Here is a 22986-nt window from a genome sequence, read left to right on the forward strand (position 1 = left end):
TTCTCGTGTGTTGGACACAGACTCAGTGCTCGCAACGGGGCAACAGCTGCCTGTTAGGGACGTACTGGTCAGTTTCCCAGATTTCTGGGAGGGGCGCTCCAGCTGGTTCTGCTTTGCAATGCTAAGAGGAACCCCGAGATCCTGATTCTCGTCCTTGTCACTGCCAATACCACCTGGCACAAGCGTTACACCCCCATCACGTTCTGCACAACCCCCGTTCCTGCCATCTCCTCTGGCTTGATCCTCTCCATTTAGTGCGTCCTTCGTCTGGAAGGCCGATGATACGGTAATGCCGCAGAGTCCCACTGAGAAATTAAATCCTTGGCTCACACCTGCCCGGCTTCAGAAACGTTGGCGTTCTCGGGGAGGAGGGAGGGAGCCCAAGAAATCTGGTATCTGCGGTAAATAAAGGCTGGGCAGACGTTCCAGTGGGGGCTCCTTCCCTACCCACAGGCCAGGCTTGAGGCCAGCAGTTGAGAAAGCAAGATAAGCTGGATGTGGAGTGGCACTTTCCCCATAAAGGCATGGAGCCCTGGCTCTGGTTTCTGATGTGGAAGTGGGACACTTCAGGTTGCTAACTTGCCCGCTCAGCTGCAGCGTCGGGATGGGTGAGTTTTATTGAAATGCCCAGTATTTCATACAGCCTGGAGATGTAGGGCCAGAGCCTGGTGGTGGGCACCAGAGCCCCAGGCGGTGTGGGCACGTGGGGGAGGTGCAGTGGCAGGGCATGCTATGTGGCCCCTGTGGGACACCATGTGCCCTGAGTGCCCGGGCACAGGAAGGAACGTGCCCAGACAGACGCAGTAACTACTGCATAGAGAGGGGCAGCCTGCACTCCTCTCAGTGCCGCCCCTCAGCCCGGGCAGGTGCACAAGGGGGAGGGGAGCCCTGGTGCATCCTCTGCTTTCCCGACCCTGCCTGGCCGAGGCACAAGGGATAGGGGCGCAGTGAGGTACATGCTGCTTTTCCTTTGAAACGGAGCAGCATTTCCCCCAGCAAGTGCATGCTGCAGCATGAGCCTTGCTAGCTAGGAGTCTGGCAGTGCCTCCTGGTGGGTAAAGAGTGCCCCGGGGCCATGGGGTACCAGGAGCCTGGCGGGGATCCCCTGCCCAGCGCTCTGCTGGACCCTAGGCAGTAATCCTCCCTCCCTGCCCCAGGTACCTCTGGGCATTGGGGCCAAAGTACTTTAGAACACAAAGGAACTAGGATAAGCCATGTTTTAAAAATGGGGAAACTGAGGTATGGTGCAGTGTAATGAGTTTTCCAAGGTCACAGGTCAAACTCAGGCCCTCTGTGTCTTAGACTATTACAGTGTGTGAACGGCTGCTAGCTGGCAGCGTCCCCGCTCCTCTGGGGCGTCCGGAGAAGGGGAGGCGTGTTTTCAAGGATGAGTGACTCCAGATTGTTATTTCACTTCAGTTCCAAACATTGTAGTTCTGGCTTGTTAGACTTACTGAAATCCTTCTCCTTTAAAGCGTTAACCCTTTGCCTGCCATGGGTTACGCCTCTCTCCTCCCTCTCACAGGGATACCTGAGATTGCTGGCAGCATGTCACAGTTACTTGGGCTGTGACATTGTCTGAAGAATTTGGGGTCCAGGCAGCTCCAAAAAGAAGGTGTTTCCAATGAAATCTGTCTGTGGATGATGTCTGGGCAAAGTGTTTCCATTGCAACAGTGTGTTTCGGTGTGTCGTTTACACGGTGTTCTCTCTCTCTCTCTCTAATTCATTTGCACGTTTGTATCACGGTCACTTTTGGGGTTAGTTGTGGACTTTCTAACTTTGCAACACCACATGAATACACTGATGGCTGACAGAAAGCACGGTGTCGGACTCCAGTGCGGCTTTAGCCTGTTCTGGTTTGACACACACACACACACCCTGCCCGGCGCGTCCCGCCCCGCCCCGCAAAAAGCTGCCATTTTGCAACTGTCATGGGCCGGCAGCAGCTATAATCAAACTTGGGACCTCTGGAGCTTCACACGTGAGCCTCTGCTGTAGGGTTCTCAACCTATTTACCATTGGGGGCTGCATATGCCGTGCTCTGCGTTATGTGGGCTGTAGCTACACAAGATGTAATACCAGGGCCGTGATAGATATACCTGGGGGTGGGGGGGAGGGCGGGGGGTGAATGAGCCGGTTTCTGTCCAAGAGTCTGGATTGCTCTGGGCTGCTGATCCCGGCAAGGTCATTGTGAATCCCTGCGCTGAGTGCTGAAGGTGGCCTGGGAAAAGCATGTGTGGGGAGGGGGAGGGGTGTCTATGTTAATCCCGGCTGAAATAAATGGCCATGCCCTTGCTAGGGCAGCGCTTACAGTGCACCCCTCGGGGACCTGGCTCCATTTTGAACTCTTTTTGGCCAGGACTGTGACCCCTGGCAACTCTGCCCACTTTAAGCCTGGCCTGAGCTGGGCCCACAGAACAGCTGCAGTGTCAGCAGCGTGTCCCCCTCTGGGCTGCTGGGCTGCAGTGCAGGGGGCAGCATGCCTGGCGTGGGGCACACAGCAGCTCTGTGCCCTGGGCCCCTCTCACCTGGCGCTCATCTGAGGGGGGCAGAGCCCTGCCGGAGGCTGCCCAGCTGCTGTCTCTGTGTGGGTGAGCGGGCACTGCCCTCCGGTTGGTGGTAGTGACTGTGGACGGGGGGAGCTGGGACAGAGGGGGTTACTCTGAGCAGCAGTCCCCTTGCAGCGGTGCAGCGCGGGGAGAGAGGAGGCAGCTCCTTCCCCACCACAGGGAGCGCTCCAGCTGGCCCTGACCCGCCCGGGACCCGGGAGCCAGGACATCGGAGCCGCAATCTTTGAATGGTTTTTACCATGCAGCTGGGTCCCAGCTGTGTGCTAATCGGGCCGGCTGCAGAGACGGAGACAGTGGCCGGGCCGGGGGAGAGGTGAATGGTGGGCTTCACCCCGTCTCCAGAGACTTGGGCCCACCCCCCCATGCTGAGCCTCTTTGAACATCCAGCCATGTCCTGCGGTGCCTACCTGGGAGCTGAGCTCTTCTGAAAATCTGGCCCAGTAGTTGAGCCCTCTGAAAACTCTGGCCTTAGCGTCTAAGGGTAACATTTTCAAGAGTGGCTAAGTCACTTAAGTGCCTAAATCCCAGTGACTTCTAGTGGGATTTAGGCACTTGTGAAACTCTCTCCTGGTCTCATGTCCAGTGGTTTCTGTCCCCTGCAGGGTTCCAGTCCAGCTCTCTCGTGCTTCTGTCTGCGCTGTCCATGATGGCACTCCTTTGCGTAGCCCTGTGCAGGGCAACGGCGCCCTGGCCCACAAGAAGGTCGAGAGGGGTAAGTAGAGAACCCGTCGGAGGGCTTCTATCATCTGCCATATCCGAGATCAGGGCATCGTGGGCCTGATTCTGCTCCTCTCCCCCATGCCGGCGTCACCCCCAGATCCACTTATCCACTGAATGCACCTTCCAGCCCCCCCGCCAGCGCTGGGCCCAAAGAAACGCTGAGTTCTCCGAAGGGATCGCAAGGCCAGCCTGAGCTAGTGAGCCCACTACTCCCATTCGCAGGCCTCCAGCGCCTGGGAATGGGCCAGCCGGGGTGGGGGAGGTGCTGCTCGACTGGCTGTTTGCTTTACACAGCTTCGTTATCCCTTTCTCCGGTAACGGCTGCCAAGCCCCCGGCAGTGACTGAAGAGCGCTGGTGCCAACTGCAGGGCAGCGTGTGGGAACCAGGCACCCCCCCCAAATTGGCTGGGAGTTCTACCCTTCCATCTCACCAACTCCTATACTAGGGCTAGCCCCGGCTAACAGCTGGGGATCTCTCGCTCATGCCTAGAAGCCTTGCCCCCAGAGTCCAGGCAGCAGGGAGAGCCAGTTCCTCCTTGTCAGGGGTTTTCATTCCCTTCTCCCCACACCTCCAGCGGCTCTGGGAGCTGCTCAGGGTCTTGCCCAGGCAGGCCAGGGGCCGAACCAGCTCCAGAGGTGGCCCTGAGCCCCTGCCCCCGCAGAGCTCAGCAGCTCCTCCCCCTCGGCTCAGCTATGGGGGAGGGGCACACAGGGGGATTGTCTGGGGGGTAGGGGAGCTGGGGGGGGCTCAGGCTCGAGGGAGGACCCTGGGGAGGGGAGGGGCAGTATAACCACAGTGCTCTCATTCTACCAGGATAGTTCGGGACAATTTCCGCCCCAAAGACAAGCCCCTCGATAGGATGTCTGGAATTTTCAAAGGCTCCACAGGGAGTTGGGTGCCTAAATCCCACTGAATTCCAATCACAGTCGGGTGTCAAACTCCCTTAGGCTCTTTGAAAACTCCCATTTAAATTGTCACTGATGGGTTTCATAATTAACATTCGCTGAGATGGATCTGGCAGCGTCTCCCCCACCCTCCCCAAACGATTTCTTCAGCAGTACGGACTCAGGAAGGATACAGAGCCTTGGTTTACACTTGATTCATCTCTTTAAAGTTTCTTCAAAACCAGCAGAGCAAGAAACTATTCTTATTTTATTTTATTGGTAAAATGAAAGTGTAAGATCTGGAGCCGGATTCTGTGGCCAGGAATGGCCGGGGTGGATTCTGTGGCTGTAGTATTGTGAAATACACAGGACCTGCCTCTAAAACCCAGCCTCCAGTTACCCCAGGCTGATTTGATCGAGCTAGCTAGCGCTCTTTCCCGCCCCCCCCCACACCTGCCCCCTTAACCTGATGTTCGTGGCATTTCAGGGTTCCCCAAAGACTGCAGCAACATTCCCAGGGACAGCCCCAGCGGGGTCCATGTCATCCAGCCGGCAGGCTCTCCCCCTCGAGTGGTGTGGTGTGACATGGACACCAAAGGCAAAGGCTGGACCGTTGTCCAGAGAAATTCTTACAACACAGAGATCACCTGGAAGGAGTCCTGGAGCACCTACAAGTACGGCTTTGGGAACGTGCAGCAGGATTACTGGCTGGGCAACGAGTACCTGTCCCTGCTCACGCGGCAGAACATCTACAAGGTCCGCTTTGTCGTGGAGGACAAATTCAACAACACCCGCTACGCAGAGTTCGACATCTTCAGTGTCGAGGATGAGCCCAGCGGGTACCCTCTGAGGCTGGGCAGGTACTCTGGGGACGGCGAGGACTATCTCACCACCTACCACTCCGGCCTGGGGGGCATACACGACAACATGAAGTTCAGCACGACTGACAAGGATCAGGACCAGGCCAGTGGGAATTGCGCAAGTAGCTATGGAGGTTGGTGGTACGACAAGTGTCAGAACGTCCTGCTCAATGGGAAAGGCTACATCTACTGGGCAGGGTTCTGTAAGAGTGGGGAGTGCAAGTCTTCCCTCATCCTGGTTAAGCCAACAGACGTGTGCTGTGTCCGGCAGGAGGAGCCCATCCTCCTTGGGAGCCGGCGCCGCTAAGAAGGGGAGACAATGTTAAATCAGACACGGCGCGCCATCCCCCACCTAATCAGTGCAGTCCCTGCAATGCCTCCACTCTGCTCACCCCCTTCCCTGTTGGCTTCTGCACGGTAAATTCGCTGGAATAAATGCTGAGAGCTGACCCAGCTGGTGCGTTCGAAGGACACGAAGAGTGTGATTGGTGTGTATAACTGGACCCCCACTTCCACTCTGCCTCGCTGGAAGCCATGTCACTCACTACAACTTTAGACCCACATTAACCTCTGCTTCTCCCAGCCCTGCCACTGCCCCTTGGCATTAGTGATCAATGAATCATGACACTGGATTTCTAGCAACTGTAATTGAGCATTTAAATGGGAAGATGACTCAAACCCAGGACTTTACATCTTAATCCTTCATGTATTAGCAGTGGTGAGTTTGGGTTCAAAAACCTGGCCTCTGTGTTTTTAATAAATATGGTTATTACATGAGAAAACATTGCAACAGTAATTAGTTGCTGATGAACCATTGAGATTAGATAGACGTGCAACGAAACTGCACAATAAAGATATTGGTGTCCCTCTTCAACCCAAGGGGCTAGTCAAAGTTTGGGGCCCTGGGGATGTTCCAGTGGGGATCAGAAATTGGCAATGGAGTCTGGGGGCTAGTTTCTGGGCACACGCCATCATGGCTTGTTCTACATGAGGCCCCCTTACCTGTTGCTTCCAGCTGTCTTAAATGAAGAGTGCATCCTCACAGCTGTGTCAATGAGATTTTAACTCCACCCATCAAAAGGTATAATCCAGCTCCTAGCAGTGTATTTATCTGTCAGGCTGACGTCCTCTGAGCATCTCTGAGCATTTCCTGCCTGTTTGGCTTCAGTCACTTCAATCAAAGTTCATTGTGACCAGATGCTGAACACCATTAATGCTAACAGCCAGGGGCAGGAGCACCCCCCGAACAGGGAACGAACAGGCTAAAGAATAACGCCATGGATTCAAGTCAGCTGGGCCTGATGAAGTTCACCCTCGGGCAGGGCTCCCAAATCGTGGGCTATAGCCCAAAGATGGGCCATGACGTAGCCCTGGCTGGTCCACTGGCAGGGGTGAAGATGGGGGGGGGGAATGTGAAGGGGTGTTGCCCCCCCCCCCAAACTGCATCTTTCCATTCCCCTCCTGACCATGGCCCTTCAGTGCATCCCCAGGACACAAGGCCCTGTCTAATTGGCCTTCCTGACAGAGCCTGCATGGAGAGCGTGCGTAGGAGGGAGTTTGGGGGGGCAGGCTTGGAAAGAGGGATATTTTCACGGGGAGGGAAGCTGGGAGCCGCTGAGGTGCAGCTGGAAGGTTTCCTCCTCCCTCCTCAGCATCTGGGGTGCAGACAGGGGGGAGGGGGTTGCTATTTTCCAGTTGGGAGTATCAGGGACCCCTGCCCCCCCCCCCCGTGCACTGAGCTGTCCCCTCCATCTCGGTTGCTGGTGGTGAGGTGGGGGTGTGCTGTTTTGCAGTGGGGGAGCGGGGGATCCCCCTGCCCAGGGCACTGACCTCTCCCCTTCCCGCCTCCCATCTCCGCTGTCCGTGGTGGGAGCCACCCCCACCCCCCACTCTGCCCATTGCAGGCTGCGCTTGGTGCCCTCCCCAGCCAGCCATCCCTCGCCAGGCTGGAGCATGACGCTGCAAGCGGGGACATCCTCAGCCTGTCCCGGGCAACCAGCTCGCTCAGCCGTTTTGCTGACTGGCGGCTCCTTGCCAAACCCAGGGTTCCCCTGCACTATTCCCCCCAACTTGGGGTCCCACCCACACCCCAACTCCCCCCTGAACATGGCTACCCCCCCTTCCAAAACAACCTGAACTCTTCATACGCCACAGCCCACCCCCGCCCCTCCCCATGAGCCACCTGGCAGCAGTGCCCTCCATCGGACCAAACTGCTCTCCGTGTCGCCCTCCCACCCCCACCCCCCAGGGCCAGGCTGGCGCTCTCTGAGGCTGGACCCCGTCTGTGACTGGGGTTTCAGCACTCCTGCTTCACAGATGTATACAGAGCACTGTATAACCAGAGTTGTCATAACTATAAAGGGAAGGGTAACAGCTCTCCTGTGTACAGTACTATAAAATCCCTCCTGGCCAGAGACTCCAAAATCCTTTTACCTGTAAAGGGTTAAGAAGCTCGGATAACCTGGCTGACACCTGACCCAAAGGACCAATAAGGGGACAAGATACTTTCAAATCTTGGTGGGGGGAAGGCTTTTGTTTGTGCTCTTTGTTTGGGAAGTCATTCGCTCTTGGGACTGAGAGGGACCAGACATCAATCCACGTTCTCCACATCTTTCTGAACAAGTCTCTCAGATTTCAAACTTGTAAGTAAACAGCCAGGCAAGGCGTGTTAGTTTTTACTTTGTTTTCTCAACATGTAAATGTACCTTTTACTAGAGTGTTTACCTCTGTTTGCTGTACTTTGAATCCGATTTCTAACGCAGCGTTTTGCTCTGGCCTATTGCTCTTTAAGTTTGATTACCCTGTAAAGTTATTTTCCATCCTGATTTTACAGAGATGTTTTTTACCTTTTTTCTTTAATTAAAAGCCTTCTTTTTAAGAACCTGATTGACTTGTCCTTGTTTTTAGATCCAAGGGGATTGGATCTGTATTCACCAGGGAATTGGTGAAAGGTTTCTCAAGGCTTCCCAGGGAAGGGAATCCACTTGGGAATGGTGGCAGTGGACCAGATCTAAGCTGGTAGTTAAGCTTAGCAGTTTTCATGCAGGTCCCCACATTTGTACCCTAAAGTTCAGAGTGGGGAAGCAGCCTTGACAAGAGTCTAGTGACTCTCTCACCCTGGGCTCTCCCCAGTATAGACTCTTGTTCACACTAGTCGAATGATGTTCAAATGCTGAGAAGGAGCAGGGAAGAGGCACAGAAATGACTTGTGGCCTGGCCAGCAAACCTTAGAGCAGGCAACCCGAGGGGCTGCAGCTAGTCAGCTTGACTAAGCAGTTCCGAGGTCTGTCATTAAGGTCTATAGTCACCAAGCAGGAGGAGGTAGCTGCATTTCAGGTTTTTGCTCAGGCAGACAAAGGTGTAAGGAGAGCTGGCAAAGCTGATGTTAGAAACATTGACATTGGAAATCCATGTAAGTGTAGAAGAGTGACGGAACCAATCATGCGGGGACGTGGGAATTCACTCTCACCTGGCCTCTGGGGATGGAGGCAGCACGTGGCTGGCACTTCTCGCTCCTGCTGTACGAGGGGCAGGTGCTGCTACCGACCGCTCCCCCTAACCCCGCCCTGCTGTGCTCTGGGGATGCTGCCCTGCTGTGGAGCTCTCAGGTGTCTTGAACTGGAATTTGTTTGGAGAGAAACTGCTAAGGAGCCTTATCAGCCCCGAGCAGAGAGTACCTGGGAGCCTGCCTGGGTCGGGCGGGTCTGGTACAGCCTCCCCCCAGATACGGCTCTTCCCTGGAACTGCCACCCATTGGAATCTGGAACGATTCCCTCCGAGGTAACACCCGGGGCAGCCAGGGCAGGGCAGGGCACGGCCTGCTCCCCTGGAGCGTTAGGGCTTTCAGGAGTCAGAGATGTCACCGGAGCAGGTTGTACATTAAAGCAGCGAAGGCAGTTGGGGGGCAGCGGAATTGGGTGCTTTGCCATTGCACTTGATCAGCTCAATTTGAAAATTCTTTCAAAGGAAATCCAGATGTATACATCTGACTGGGGTACATGTACACACATACACACGCACACTCACATGTGCACACACTCATGTGCACATACACGTACACACATACATACCCACATGTACACATACACATATATACAGACGTACACATACATGCACACACGCTCTCCCTGGAGCGCCCCAGGATGGGACTGACGGGGTGGCTGGCTATTAGGGAGGCAGAAGGGGGTTGGGAGAAAATAATCAAGAACTTTTGCTGAAAATGCAAACCTAAGCTGGAAATCTGTGCAGGGCTGGGCTCAGCGAAAATGATCTTTTGAGCTGCTCTTATTAACCGTGGTCCTGTACTTCCTGGTTTGCGTCGGACCCAGGCAGGAGACTGGGCTGTTCTCAGCTGTAGAAGCCATTGGAATGAGCCAGGTTGGAATGAGCCAGGACCTCAGAGCCTTCTGCCACCAATCGCCCCAGCAGTCACTGATCCACACCAAACCACGTCCTTCCAGTCAGGCAGTTTCATATGCACACGTCAAACCCTTGGTTTGCCACTCAGACACCACAGTGATGGGCACAGTAAGGACCGAGAGACACTAAACAGGCAGACAGACAAGGAAATAGTGGCCCTGCCTACAGGTGTGTGTGTGGTGCAAACGGATGAACACCAGTTGCTGGCTGAAGGCACAACCTTAATTCCCGCATCTCCTGTCTGTCAGCTATCGTACGCTTGGCAGCCTGAGCTCCGATTTCTAACGCAGCGTTTTGCTCTGGCCTATTGTGGTTCTCATGTCCGGGGGCGCCTTGGCCCCTCGTATCAGGAGCGGTGCAAAGGAGGCTGCTTTTCAAAGGTCCTTAAGTCAACTTTCTACTTGCACAAAACCAAACGCCCTTGACCCAACCCCTTTCATGCCCTTCCCCAAGGCCCCACCCCGACTCATTCCAGCCCAGCACACCTCCCTCAGTCGCTCGCTCTCACACCCTCACTCACTTTCACTGGGCTGGGGCTGGGGGTTGGAGTGCAGGGAGGGGTGAGGGCTCCGGTGGGGATGCGGGCTCTGGGATTGGGCTGGAGATTAGGGGTTTGGGGTGGCAGAGGGGGATCCGGGCTGGGGCAGAGGGTAGGGGTGCGGACTCTGGGGGGAGTTTGGGTGCGGGAGTGGGCTCAGGGCTGGGGTAGGGGATTGGGGTGCAGGTGGGGGTGTGGGGTCTGGGAGGGATTAGGGTACAGGAGGGGGTTCCGACCTGGGGCAGGGGGTTGGGGTGCCGGGTGTGAGGTCTGGGAGGGAATTTGGGTGTGGGAGGGGGTTCCGACCTGGGGCAGGGTTTCTCGGTGCGAGCTCCGGCCAGGCGGCGCTTACCTCAGCCGGCTCCTGGTCAATGGCACACCGGTGCTAATGCAGGCTCCTGACCCCTGGTCTCCCTCCGCTGGCAGGCTCTGAGCAAGGCCTGCCCAGAGAACATGGATGACGAGCTCTCGATCCTGCTGACAGCACCCCCCAGCACAGACAAACTCCAGCACATCCTGGAGGTGAGCAGAATGGGGAGGGGCCGCAGGAGTTTTACCTTAGCCCTGGGGACTCCTAGAAAGAAGAGACTGGAAAATCCATGTTTCTATTGGATCCTTCCGAGTATGCATTCGTGATATAAACTCACTGGGTGACCTTGGGGTAACTCACTTCCCCCTTACGGCATCAGTCTTCTCCACTATCAAATCTACACTGGGGAAGAAGGACAGAAGCCCCGACAATCACCTTCACCTCTGGGTGTCTGGTCCTGGGAGCCGAAACCAACTGGACTATCTGCCCCATCTCCTAAACTGCCCTGTCTTTCCCTCCTAGGGCCTTGTCCTTAGTGCTCAGCCTGGCCCCTTCCCAGCTTGTCCCTGACCTTTGAAGGACTCTCCAAGCCCCTCCCATGCCTGCTTCCCTTGGGGTCTCTCTCCTGGCTGAGCACAGCCTGCCCTTCTATCTCTCAGCAGGCCTGGGTTCTAGTCACAGGCTGCGTCTTGTCACGTGACCCCCACACTTATTCCCTTCACCCTAGGGAGCTGCATCACCTGGACCAGGTGCAGTTGAGCTCCAACCCCTTTTCTGGCCATCTCACCCTGGGACAGGTTGAAACTGGTAACCTGTGGTAACAGTAACTGGTTGCTCGCAAAGGTGCTGAAGACACAATGGAAGAGGAAATCCTTTGGCCTGGATTGAAATTATTCCGACTGAAAGTGAATGAGAGAAAATAGGTCCAGAGTTCTCTTCCTAGCAGCAGAAAATGTAGCGATTGATAGAGGTTCAGGTCAGAAAGGACCATTATGTGCATCTAGTCGCCCCCCCTGTATAACTCAGGGCCTAGAATGTCACCAAGTGGTTCCTTCAGCCAACCATAGCATGGGACTGAGCCAGAGCACGTCTTTTGGAACGACATCCACATGCAGGAGAGCCAGCTGGCTACCAGAAAATCTCTCTTCTGCAGTGACTTGGGGTTAAGGGACACGGGGGAAAAGACATGGAGGCTGTGACTAAACTGAGAGCAGCAAGGCCAGGAAAACCAGGGTTAGGTCCCAGGCCTGCCTGGCTATCAGATCTGCTGTTTTCTATTCCTGGCTTTGGGACCATGAGCGAGTCTCTGCACCGCTGGGTGCCTCGGTTTCCCCAGCTATCAAATGGAGCTAATCAAGGTTTTGTTTGTTCTCCCCATTTTACAGGGTGGGAAACCGAGACACACTTGGGACCTGTCTACACTACAGGTCTGTCGTGCGTTTGTAATCTGCTGACCCCCACAGAGCCTATGGACAACCCAGCTCCTAAAGGTACGTTTGTTCTGTGCTTATCCCCTATGTACCAGCAGGGCTGGACAGCATTTCTCACTGTGATGTGGGGAGCAGGTCCTGGGTACTAAGGGTCTGAAGAAGCTCTCAAGGACTAATTTTTTTAAAATAATTGTTATCAATGAATTAAGAGAAAACATACAATCACTGCGAATAAGATTGGGGGGTGACAAAATACAGGCAGAGTGGTAATTCCTGATGGGGAGAGGGCAGTGATACAGAGCGATCTGGCTCATTCGGCCAGCTGGACCCATTCAAAGAAAACAAATTTGAGCAGAGCCCAATGCAAGGTCCTATACGTGGCAACAAGGCACGCCGGCCACACCTCCAGAATGGGGACGTGTATCCAGGAAAGCAGTGACTCTGAAAAGGATTTAGGGGCCAGAGTGGAGAAGCCACTCAACATGAGCTCCCAGTGCGATGCTGTGGTGAACAGGGCTAAAGCCATCATTAGACGAAGGAGCAGAGCCGTGAGTAGGATAGGGAGGTGACACAGCAGCAGTGAGACTGCTATTGGAATACTGCCTCCAGTGTTGGTGTCCTCCTTTGAAAAAGATGGTCCTAGAAATTGGAGCTGGGCAGCAAAGAGCCACCAAATGTTCTGAGGGCTGGAGAAAAATGCCTTCTAGTGAGCTATTGAAAGAGCTCAACCTGTTTAGCTTATCAAAAGAAGATTGAAGGGGACTTCACTGAAGTGTTGAAGTGCCTTAATGGAGAGAAAATACTGGGTATTAAAGGGCTCTTTAATTGAGCAGAGAAAGGCAGAACAAGACCCAATGGCTGGAAGGTGAAAAAAGACAAATTCCTATGACAAATAAGGCACAAATATTCAACAGCGAGGATGATTGAACCCAGGAAGAAGCTACCAAGGAAAGTGGTGGATTCTCCATCTCTTGATGTCATTAATAAAGACTAGATGCCTTTCCGGAATGTGTTTGCCCCAAAAGTAGCTATTGTGGTAGACAGGAGGCCTGTGATATGCAGGGGGTCAGATTAGATGCTCTAACTGTCTCTTCTAGCCATAAAGTCTACTCATTTCTGAGAAACCGAGTGTAGCATTGGGAGCAGCCTCTGCTGTTTTACTGTCTAGCCGGCTTGCTTCCTAGAATGAACACTCATTGAGCGGGGTGATCCACAGGGAGTTGCTCAAACCTCCAAAGGGTCTGCCCTGTGGTAGGACATTAGCACTGCAGGGGAGGGGTGGGTGTGGCAGTGATATCACAAAGGCCTTTTGCAGGACCTCAGACTATTGGCCAAAGGTGCAGGGGAGGTGGTGACCTCACAGAGAGATGCTGACATCAGCCAGGCAGGACGGGGCGCAGGGCCAGGGAAACCTCAGAAACCCCTGTGGCTTTGCTTCAGCAAGTCTCCTTCTCGAGATCTCTCTTTGAGGTCTGAGAGAGTATTTGGGTTCATGTATGTGACCACCAGGAGGAACCTCTTTTGAGTTTTCTCCTTTCTTTTTCCTGATTTCACTAGAAAACTGACGTTCCTGTTTAGAAGGTAAGAGCCTCCGAGAGGTTTGGAACCTGTTCAGTCTGCTGCATCTGGCGCCAGCTGAATTTTAGGCATGGAAAACACTAGCTTAACGTGGCCAAATTTTATTCCCCACCTGGGATTTTGTCCCTTAGAATCTCTGGGGACATTAAGGTTTGTCCTTTTTCTTTTACCTTTTCCTCCATCCCTCCCTCCTTTCTCTTCATCTCTTACTTCTTTTGTCCTTTCCTCTGTTCCCCTCCCACCACCAGGAGGGGTGTGTGTGTGTCGTGGGGGGTGCTCTACAACTCCCATTGTGGGAGGTCCACCGAAAAATGTGGGGCTGAAATAGTGCTCAGACAGTGATCCCCAGCGGTGACCTGGGCCATCCTTTGGGCTCTCTGGTGAGAACCCTCATCCTCCCGCCCCTCGGTCTCTACCCTGATTGGCTGAGCAGGGGGTTATTGACAGGGAGGAGACTCAGGTCCCTGCTGTTTTCTTTTAAGACCAAGTAAATAGTCATAACCAGTCATATGTTCGACAAATTTTGCTGCTTCTCTGCAGTTCATTATTTTCTCTACCATTCCAGTTCTCCTAAAATACTTGCTGAATAATTACTATGAACTCTTGCTGGTCTGCAACTCGCTTGAGAGCACTTTATTCAGGTCATTCAATGTCTGAAATTCAAGATCCGATGGTTATTTGAAAATCAGGGCTCTTGGGTCCTATTCCCAACTCTGCCACGGAGTGGCTGTGTGACCTAAGACAAGTCAATTCTCCTTTCTCAGCCTTAGTTTCTCTCTCTTTCTAGTAGGGATAACAATCCGCCCCTACCTACCTCCCGGCTGGTGGAGGATGGGGATCTATTGGAGAGTGTCACTAGGAGCAGTGCATAAGATGAGGTGTCCTATCGTGTTTACTCAGATCAGATTATGACATAATAGAATGGATGAAATAGTCTATTTTATTTTTTATTATGTTGCAATTGTTAAGAGCAGCAACTACTTAGCTCAGACTGAAGCATCTTGTCTAATTTTTGAGATCTAAGTGTCTCCTCTTTGTGTAGCTCAAACCTCCAAAGTGTCTGCCCTGTGGCAGGACATTAGCACTGCAGGGGAGGGGTGGGTGTGGCAGTGACATCACAAAGGCCTTTTGCAGGACCTCAGACTATTGGTCAAAGGTGCTCGGGAGGTGGTGACCTCACAGAGAGATGCTGACATCAGCCAGGCAGGACGGGGCGCAGGGCCAGGGAAACCTCAGAAACCCCTGTGGCTTTGCTTCAGCAAGTCTCCTTCTCGAGATCTCTCTTTGAGGTCTGAGAGAGTATTTAGTTTCACGTACATGAGCGCCAGGAGGAACCTCTTTTGAGTTTTCTCTTTTCTTTTTCCTGATTTTACTAGAAAACTGACGTCCCTGTTTAGAAGGTAAGAGCCTCCGAGAGGTTTGGAACCTGTTCAGTCTGATGCATCTGGCGCCAGCTGAATTCTAGGCATGGAAAACACTAGCTTAAGGTGGTCGAATTTTATTCCTCACCTGGGATTTTGTCCCTTAGAATCACTGGGGACATTAGGGTTTTACCTTTTCCTCCATCCCTCCCTCCTTTCTCTTCATCTCTTACATCTTCTGTCCTTTCCTCTGTTCCCCTCCCACCACCAGGAGGACTCTGTGTGTGTGTCGTGGGGGGTGCTCTGCAGTGGGAACAGGGACAATTCTCCAACTTTGGGCAGTCGAGAGCCTGGGTGAGATAAGGGGCGTTAAAGTCCTTTGTGAAGGAGAAAGGGGAGTTTCACGGTGTTGAGCACCAAGGAATTCTAAACTTTGCTAAAACATCTAGTTTGCAGAAACCAGAAATGGTCGAGGCCACATTGTAACCATTGTCTTTTTTAAAGCCCATTGAGGGATGTGAGTCCCACCCTTTTAGGTATCTGGGGTGCTGGGAGAAGAAAAGAGGTGCCTGTCTCCATTTTATGGCCTCAACAAACTAAGTGCTGTGCCCCAGTTCTCGTCAGAGATCCCTGAAAAAGAACATCTTCCCATCCATTAACATACCTGGAAAGATACTGGAACTCCTTATTAAACAATCAGTTTGTCAGCACCTACAGGACAATTTGGTTCTTAGGACTAGTGAGCATGGACTTATCAAGAACAAATCATTCCAAACCAATCCTAGCTCCTTCTTTGGCAGGGTTACGGGCCTAGTGGAGGTGGGTAAACAGTAGATGTGATCCATCTTGGTGTTAATAAGGACATTCTCACAAACAAACTAGGGAGATGTGGTCTAGATGCAATTAGTATAATATGTGTGCACAGATGGTTGCAAGCCCATACTCCAACAGCCCAGAACCAAACAGCAGGAAGCAGATCATGCAATGAACTCCTGCCAGTGCGTGTAGATTGCATTACGTGCACCCCTGTGGGGGAGGAGTAGCTGCTCTGGCTGGGGCAGGGATGGGGAGGGACCAAACAGGCTGGTTAGTGAGAGGCTGCCTTAACCCCAGACTCACGCCCGCTCCCCGCTCGGTTCCAGGATGGCCAGGCTCCTAAGGATGTTCAGGAAGAAGGCTCTGCAGGTGGCCCCAGAGCCTGAGGGAAGCAGCTGCCATCTTCCCCAGGAGCAGAGCGGCTCCTCCGTCCCCACTGGCGGGGAAGGAGCTCCCGGCCAGGCCAGGAGGTGGAAGTGCCCAGCCTTCTGGCGGAGAAAACCCGCTCCCAGCGCAGGCGCCGAGGTGGGCGAGGCCAGGTCGAAATGGAGCTGGGCCAGGATGCGGCTGGGCAGGCAGGACCCAGCGCAGGAGGGGAGCCGGGCAGGGTGACTCTGGGCCATGTTGTGTGGGCAGCAGCGGCCCCAGGAGCCCAGCCCTGATTCCCAGCAGGAGGCATCGCCCTGCCCCATCTGTGAGGACCTTCCAGCCTCCCCAGGGCAGGAGGTGGAGGATCCCTGTCCCACCACCAGCAGCTCGGCCCGCTCCCCATGGGACAGCAGCAGTGCCTGGGACTCGGGCAGCAGCGAGGCCGATGGGCGCCGCAGCTTTGTTCCAGGTGAGGAGTCAGGCTGGGCTCAGGGAGAGGTGAGGGCGGGGCTGTGAACACCCGGGGCCCAGGCCCTCGATCAGTGCTATGGGGGTGGGTCCCCAGCCCAGGGGTCTGGCCTGAGCCACATGAACCCCACTGACACTAGATGCTGCCACTTTGGTCCTTGGTGCTCCAGTTCGGGGGAGGCACCTCTCAGGGAGTCCAGGACAGTCTGGGGGGGTCTCTTTGCTATGGGCTCCTGAAGGAGTTGGCTTTGGGGAGAGGCTCACTCCCAGGATCAGATACAGAGGGTCAGCAGGGTCCAGGGAACAGGTGCTATTCCTGCCCTGCCACTGTCTGTCTGAGAAACCTTGGCCTTGTCATTCCCTGGTTCGGTGCCTCAGTTTCCCTTCTTGCCAGCCTGTGCCTATTTCACTGCAGTTTCACCTGCGTGTTGGTGCCAGTCCCATCCCCGCACTGCACAGTCTAATACAGGCTCCTTTCTCTTGCCAGCACCATGACGCCTGCCCTGGAGCCAGAGCTGGAGACCCACCTCCTCCGAACTGCCCTGCACGCCGTCTTCACCCTGGGCATGGAGAAGGACACCACCCAAGTGCAGGTAGATCATGCTAAAGTCATGGATAGATGAGCCAGCTGTCATCCTGCCATGAATCCTTGCTAATTGCCTTCAGTGGGATGTGAATGAGAGAGGCCAGGATATGTGTTTGGGGTCTCACCAGTGCTTCCCAGAGACCCCACTTCCCATCCTGTGGCAGATGTAGCCCCAGTTTCCCTAACTCTGACCCATGGCTCTCCCTTGCTTTCAGGATCTGCCTAGGGTCTTGCCAGACCTCCTGGACGCCATGCTGGGGAACCTGCTGGCAGAGTCCCCAGACACCGACAGGCTCCAGTACATCTTGGAGGTGAGCCCGATGAGAGGGATGGGGGCAATTTTACCTTCACTCTTAGATCCATTTTCCAGTCTGTCCTCCTAGCCGGGCCCGCAGTGGGCATTCTTGGTCAGGGCAGTCAGTGCAATGCCTCCTTTCCCCACAGCACATTAACTACTGGATCGTGTCCAGGGGGCCGCGAGAGAGAGCCAGGGCCGTTAAGAGCAGCACGGCCCTGCTCAGATCCACCATCACCCTCCCTGAGTTTGACGTAAGTGACCTCTGACCCCAGCTTCCTGACTCCAGGGGTAGGTGGGCTGGCTCCGACGGGCTGTAGGATCTGCTGCTGCAGGGGCTGTGGGTTAGGAGTGTTCCTCTTGGGGAGGCAGAGGCAGAGCAGAGAGTGAGCCTGGCTTGAGTCAAGTTCTTCTTGTCCTAGTTAAGTGGTGACTCTGGGCTTTTAAGGGGGCTGTGCTCCAGGTTCATGCCTCCCTGTCATCCTGGAGCAGCGGGAAGCAAGTCCTCATGGAGGGCCCTGCCCACAGCCCTGTGCTCCAGGCTTCCTTGGGGGCAGAGGAAATTAAGGGTCTGGCTCTAGCTCCTATCCTCTAGCATCTCCTGCAGAGGGGCTGAGGGGAAGGAGAGTCCTGGCCCGGGGGGGACTGGGAGCTGACAGGAAAATGCTGATGGAGTCCCCTTCCCTCTCCCGTCCATTAGAACTCAGCGGAATTCCCCAGGATGGGTCACCACATGGCACAGCTAGCTCTGTCCGTCAGTGACCCAGCCAAGGACATCAGCCAGCAGGCCAGGGAGGGGGTTTACCGGCTCTACCAGCTGCTGCTGCACCAGAGGGGTAAGGAACCCAGCTGGGAAATGGCACCCGCTAGAAGAGTGAGACTGGGACCCCAGCCAATTTCTCTCAGACTGACCCCGGCTGGAGGATGAGTCTCTCTATCTCTTTCTGTGTTCCACACCACGCCCTGCAATTCTGTTGGGCCGGGCACGCAGCGAGGACTCTGCCCACTGTGCAGCCACCAATGGGATTGGAAGGACAGAAGCCCTGCAACCAAAGGGACAAATGTGTGTGTGTCTCTCTCCCTGTCACCTACTCCCTCCTGGGGGAAACCCAGCAGCTGATGGGGGACAAAGTGAGCAGCTGCATTAGACTCAGGAGATTGGGGCGGGGCCCATGCCTCATTCCCATCCTGTGGCCATTCGCTGGCCTGGCACAAGGAGCCTGGTGGGGAATGAAAGGGAGAGCAGGTGCTCCTGGGAAGGGAGATGAATTCACCTCCATGAGCAGGAGCGAGCCAGCTTGTCCGTGGAGCAGCTCCACCCAGCTCTTTAGCCAGGCTAATTAACGACAAGCTTTGCCTCATCCCAGACTTATGTTCTTAGGACAGGGTGCTATCGCTCTTGGGAAGGGCAGTAGAGTCCCCCAAGTGCCCTCTGCGAGACTCTCCTGTCCCACAGGGCCGCACCCAATTCCTAGTGGTCTGGTGTCTGTGTCACCCGAGCCACCACCCAGAGTTGCTCCCATCACTGGCAGCCTGGGAGGCCAAGGACTGATGGGTGACGGCGTCTGACCAGGCAGGGCTGAGGCACATGGACAGGGGACGCTTGTCCTGCTGCTGGCAAGGCTGGACCCGTTCTGGAGAGAACAGGAGGATTCAGTCAGCAGTAGGGTTACCATGTCTAATAAATAAAAAAGAGGAACCTCCACGGGCCCTGGCCCCGCCCACTTCCCCGCCCTTAGTCCCGCCCCAACTCTGCTCCTTCCCCACCCTAACTCCGCCCCCTCCTCCCTCCCACTCCCAGCTACGGGGAAAGGGCTGCCCCAGCGCTACTGGCTTCACAGTTTGCCGGGCAGCCCCCAGACCCTGCGCCCCCGGCCGGCGCTTCCCCAGCGCAGCTGGAACCTTAAAGTCTGAGAGGGGAGGAGTGGAGCAGCTCAGCTGGAGCTGGGGAGGAGAAGTGCCTGGCCCGTGGCTCGGGGTCCGGAGGCAGGGGGGGCTGCCCGAAGCCAGTAGCGCTGGCTCGGGCAGCTCGGCTCTTAAAGTCTGAGAGGGGAGAAGTGGAGCAGCTCAGCTGGAGCCGGGGAGGAGAAGTGCCTGGCCCGTGGCTCGGGGTCCGGAGGCAGGGGGGGCTGCCCGAAGCCAGTAGCGCTGGCTCGGGCAGCTCGGCTCTTAAAGTCTGAGAGGGGAGGAGCGGAGCAGAGCAGCTGCGGGAGGGGAAGTGCCCGGCCGGCATTTTCCCGGACATGTTTGGCTTTTCAGCAATTCCCCCCGGACGGGGGTTTGATTGCCGAAAAGCAGGACATGTCTGGGAAAAAACGGACGTATGGTAACCCTAGTCAGCAGGGGCTGCCGATCCGTCCCATTCACCAGGGCTGCCATCCTGCGGCTTCCGCATTAGTGGCTGGGGAAAGGGAAATGGGATGGGGGTGACTTGGGGAAAGGTCTCAACCTCCCCACATCCCACTTCACTGCTGCCAGAATCCCTCCTGCCCCCCCCCGCTACAGTCCCCTCCCTACCCAACCTGGGTGGGGCTGGAGGAGAGGGGTCTGAGAACTTGAGCTGTGGATTGGAGGTGGAACAGCTGTCAGGGGCACTGAGGGGGAAGTGGCAGGAGCTCCCCGTACAAGGACGGGGGTTGCCACTGGAGGTCACTAGGAAGGACAACAAGACTCCATCCGGGGGGTCAGGAGGGGAATCCATCCCTCAGAGGTGGGCAGGGGCTGGGTGGAAATGCTGCTGGTTTCAGGGGCTGTTAATCCCCCCTGATTCCTCGGAGGCGTCTGAGTCTCAGACAGGTTCTCGTTCCCTTGCAGCAGGAGGACGTCACGGCCAATGTGATGCGCTAGCTCCGTATCATGCGGCACTTGCACCAGGTGCCCGAGGCGCTGCAGGGCCTGTGCCTCTGAGGCCACCAGCAACTCCCGCTCCCTGCTGCAGGTACTGCTCTGGCTCTCTGTAAATGGGGAGCTAGTGGAAGGGGAAATGGAGCCCCCTGGCACTCACAGAAACCCTCTCCCCTTTGTGTGGAGCAGGGTCCTTTCCTCTGCCCCCAAATTCCTTCATCTGGGACAGGAGCTCTTTCCCTCACACCCATTCCCCTCCCCCCTTTCCTTGATCTACCCCCATCCCATTCCCCCTGCACCCAGGCAGAGCTCTGCCTGCCCCATATGGTGCAGAAAGGCCTGTGATATGCAGGGGGTCAGATTAGATGCTCTAACTGTCTCTTCTGCCCATAAAGTCTACTAATTTCTGAGTTTCAGAGTAACAGCCGTGTTAGTCTGTATCCGCAAAAAGAAGAACAGGAGTACTTGTGGTACCTTAGAGACTAACAAATTTATTAGAGCATAAGCTTTCGTGGACTACAGCCCACTTCTTCGGATGCATATAGAATGGAACATATATTGAGGAGATATATATACACACATACAGAGAGCATAAACAGGTGGGAGTTGTCTTACCAACTCTGAGAGGCCAATTAATGAAGAGAAAAAAAAACTTTTGAAGTGATAATCAAGCTAGCCGAGTACAGACAGTTGGATTCTAGGTTCTGCCCCAAGGCCCTGTACCGAACAGCTAGGCCCGCTCCTGTACCTTTGTGGCGGTTTCCCCTGGTTTCCCCTCAGCTGGAGCTCACTCTGTAATCCATTTGGCCTAGCTCCAGGCTTTATAGCCCACACGCCAAGCCCCCCATTATATACCCTCTTCCTTAGAACCTGGCCCACACGGGGGCAAGATCTATTCTTCTCCAAGCTTCATCCCTCGTCATCTCATCGCTGTCACCGGCTGCGCGCTTGTACAGCCTGTGCCCAGTGTCTGCAGCTCCACTGCCAGCTCGCTCGGGGGCAAACCTTCTCTTCTGCAGTATCCCGACGCTCTTCCTGCAGCCACTCAGTCTCATGAACAGCTGCTTGCAGAGCCTCTTCTGAAGCCTTTAGCGTCTTCTGTTGCCTTTTTGCTACTGCCGCTGCATATGCCAAAACCTTTTCGGTCAGGGTCTGAGAACCCACCATGGACTGCTCCACCCTTGTGTTTGTCCCTCCTCCAGTCTGCTTCATCTCTGGGCCAATCATTTCGTCCTTCATCTCCCTGCAGCACCCGACAGGGTGTGTTGGTGGAGGGTCTGCAAGGTCCATGGCCACCCCAGCCACCTCCACCTTGCCTGCCTCATGGGGGTTTGTGTCAGAGGACACCTTCTCCTTTCTTTCTAACTTCTTAGGGCCCTGGCCCCTCGTTCAGCCACTCAGCAATTTCCTAAGCAGGCCGTGTCTTTTGATATTGCCTGCTTCTCTGCCCCCAAAACAAAGAACTCTTGCTCCCATCTTGGCATTAGGCCACGCTTGTACACTTTCTCATGCCCTTCTCCCTGGGCTAACCTTCTCAGCACAGCCCAGGCATGCTCTCCTTCTCTGCTCTTTTTGTCCATGGGCATAGCCCTGGACCCAACAGCTAGGTCTGCACCTTTCTCTTTGCTGCACTTTTCCAACCTCTCTTCTCAAGTTCCCCTCCAGGCTTTCCTTGCTGCTCTGAACTTCCTACCTCGTTCTCAATCCTGTTGCTACCCCAGCTGGGGTGTATCACCACTGAAGTCTGGCTCTTTAGGGGGGCGGATATGGTGCCTCTCAGTTCGGGCTCATTCTGTAATCAGCTTTCTGTGAGTGCCAGGGGGCTCCATTTCCCCTTCCACTAGCTCCCCATTTACAGAGAGCCAGAGCAGTACCTGCAGCAGGGAGCGGGAGTTGCTGGTGGCCTCAGAGGCACAGGCCCTGCAGCGCCTCGGGCACCTGGTGCAAATGCCGCATGATACGGAGCTGGCGCATCACATTGGCCGTGACGTCCTCCTGCTGCAAGGGAACGAGAACCTGTCTGAGACTCAGACGCCTCCGATGAATCAGGGGGGATTAATGGCCCCTGGAACCAGCAGCATTTCCACCCAGCCCCTGCCCACCTCTGAGGGATGGATTCCCCCTCCTGACCCCCAGGATGGAGTCTTGTTGTCCTTCCTAGTGACCTCCAGTGGCAACCCCCGTCCTTGTATGGGGAGCTCCTGCCACCTCCTCTCAGTACCCCTGACAGCTGTTCCACCTCCAATCCACAGCTCAAGTTCTCAGACCCCTCTCCTCCAGCCCCACCTAGGTTGGGTAGGGAGGGGACTGTAGCGGGGGGGCAGGAGGGATTCTGGCAGCAGTGAAGTGGGATGTGGAGAGGTTGAGACCTTTCCCCAAGTCACCCCAGCCATTAATGCTGAAGCCGCAGGATGGCAGCCCTGGTGAATGGGACAGATCGGCAGCCCCTGCTCACTGAATCCTCCTGTTCTCTCCAGCAGGGCCGGCTTTAGGAAGGGCCGGGCCCAATTCGAACATTTTTGGCGGGGCCCCGGCAGGGATGACTAACAAAAAAAAAATAATGTAAAAAAAAGCCTTTCATTTCTTCCATGTATTATTTACTTTCCATAACTATATAAATAATAAAATTATATATTATGTACATTGCATCATATATGCTGTTGATCGGTTATTAATGAGCTCCGTTTCACGTGTGTGGGTCCCCACCATTCCCTGGGGGTGTGCTAGGGTGACCAGATGTCCTGATTTTATAGGGACAGTCCCGATTTTGGGGTCTTTTTCTTATAGGATCCTATTATCCCCCACCCCCAGAGCCCCGCAGCCCTACCCCAGGGCTCCAGCAGTGGGGGTCTGGTGGCAATTTAAAGGGCCTGGGGCTCCGGCCCCTGCTGGGAGCCCTAGGTCCTTTAAATTGCCCCCTGGGGAAGCCGGGCCAC

At 55.1% G+C, this 22986-nt stretch overlaps 1 protein-coding gene across 1 annotated transcript; it reads left to right on the forward strand.

Annotated features, from left to right (window-relative positions):
* Positions 1–278: 278 nt before the first annotated feature.
* On the forward strand, positions 279–5871 carry LOC128847889 (fibrinogen-like protein 1-like protein). Its single transcript, XM_054047621.1, has 3 exons — positions 279–286; positions 3174–3283; positions 4664–5871. Exons 1-3 carry the CDS (start codon positions 279–281, stop codon positions 5341–5343), a joined length of 798 nt encoding a protein of 265 aa, XP_053903596.1. The 3' UTR covers positions 5344–5871.
* Positions 5872–22986: the final 17115 nt, after the last annotated feature.

The sequence above is a fragment of the Malaclemys terrapin genome, chromosome 13 (assembly GCF_027887155.1).
Source record: "Malaclemys terrapin pileata isolate rMalTer1 chromosome 13, rMalTer1.hap1, whole genome shotgun sequence".
Taxonomy (NCBI): Eukaryota; Metazoa; Chordata; order Testudines; family Emydidae; genus Malaclemys; species Malaclemys terrapin.

Coding starts and splice junctions, on each gene's coding strand:
- LOC128847889 (XM_054047621.1), top strand. Junction 3,284..4,663: donor CCACAAGAAGGTCGAGAGGG/GTAAGTAGAGAA, acceptor GTGGCATTTCAG/GGTTCCCCAAAGACTGCAGC.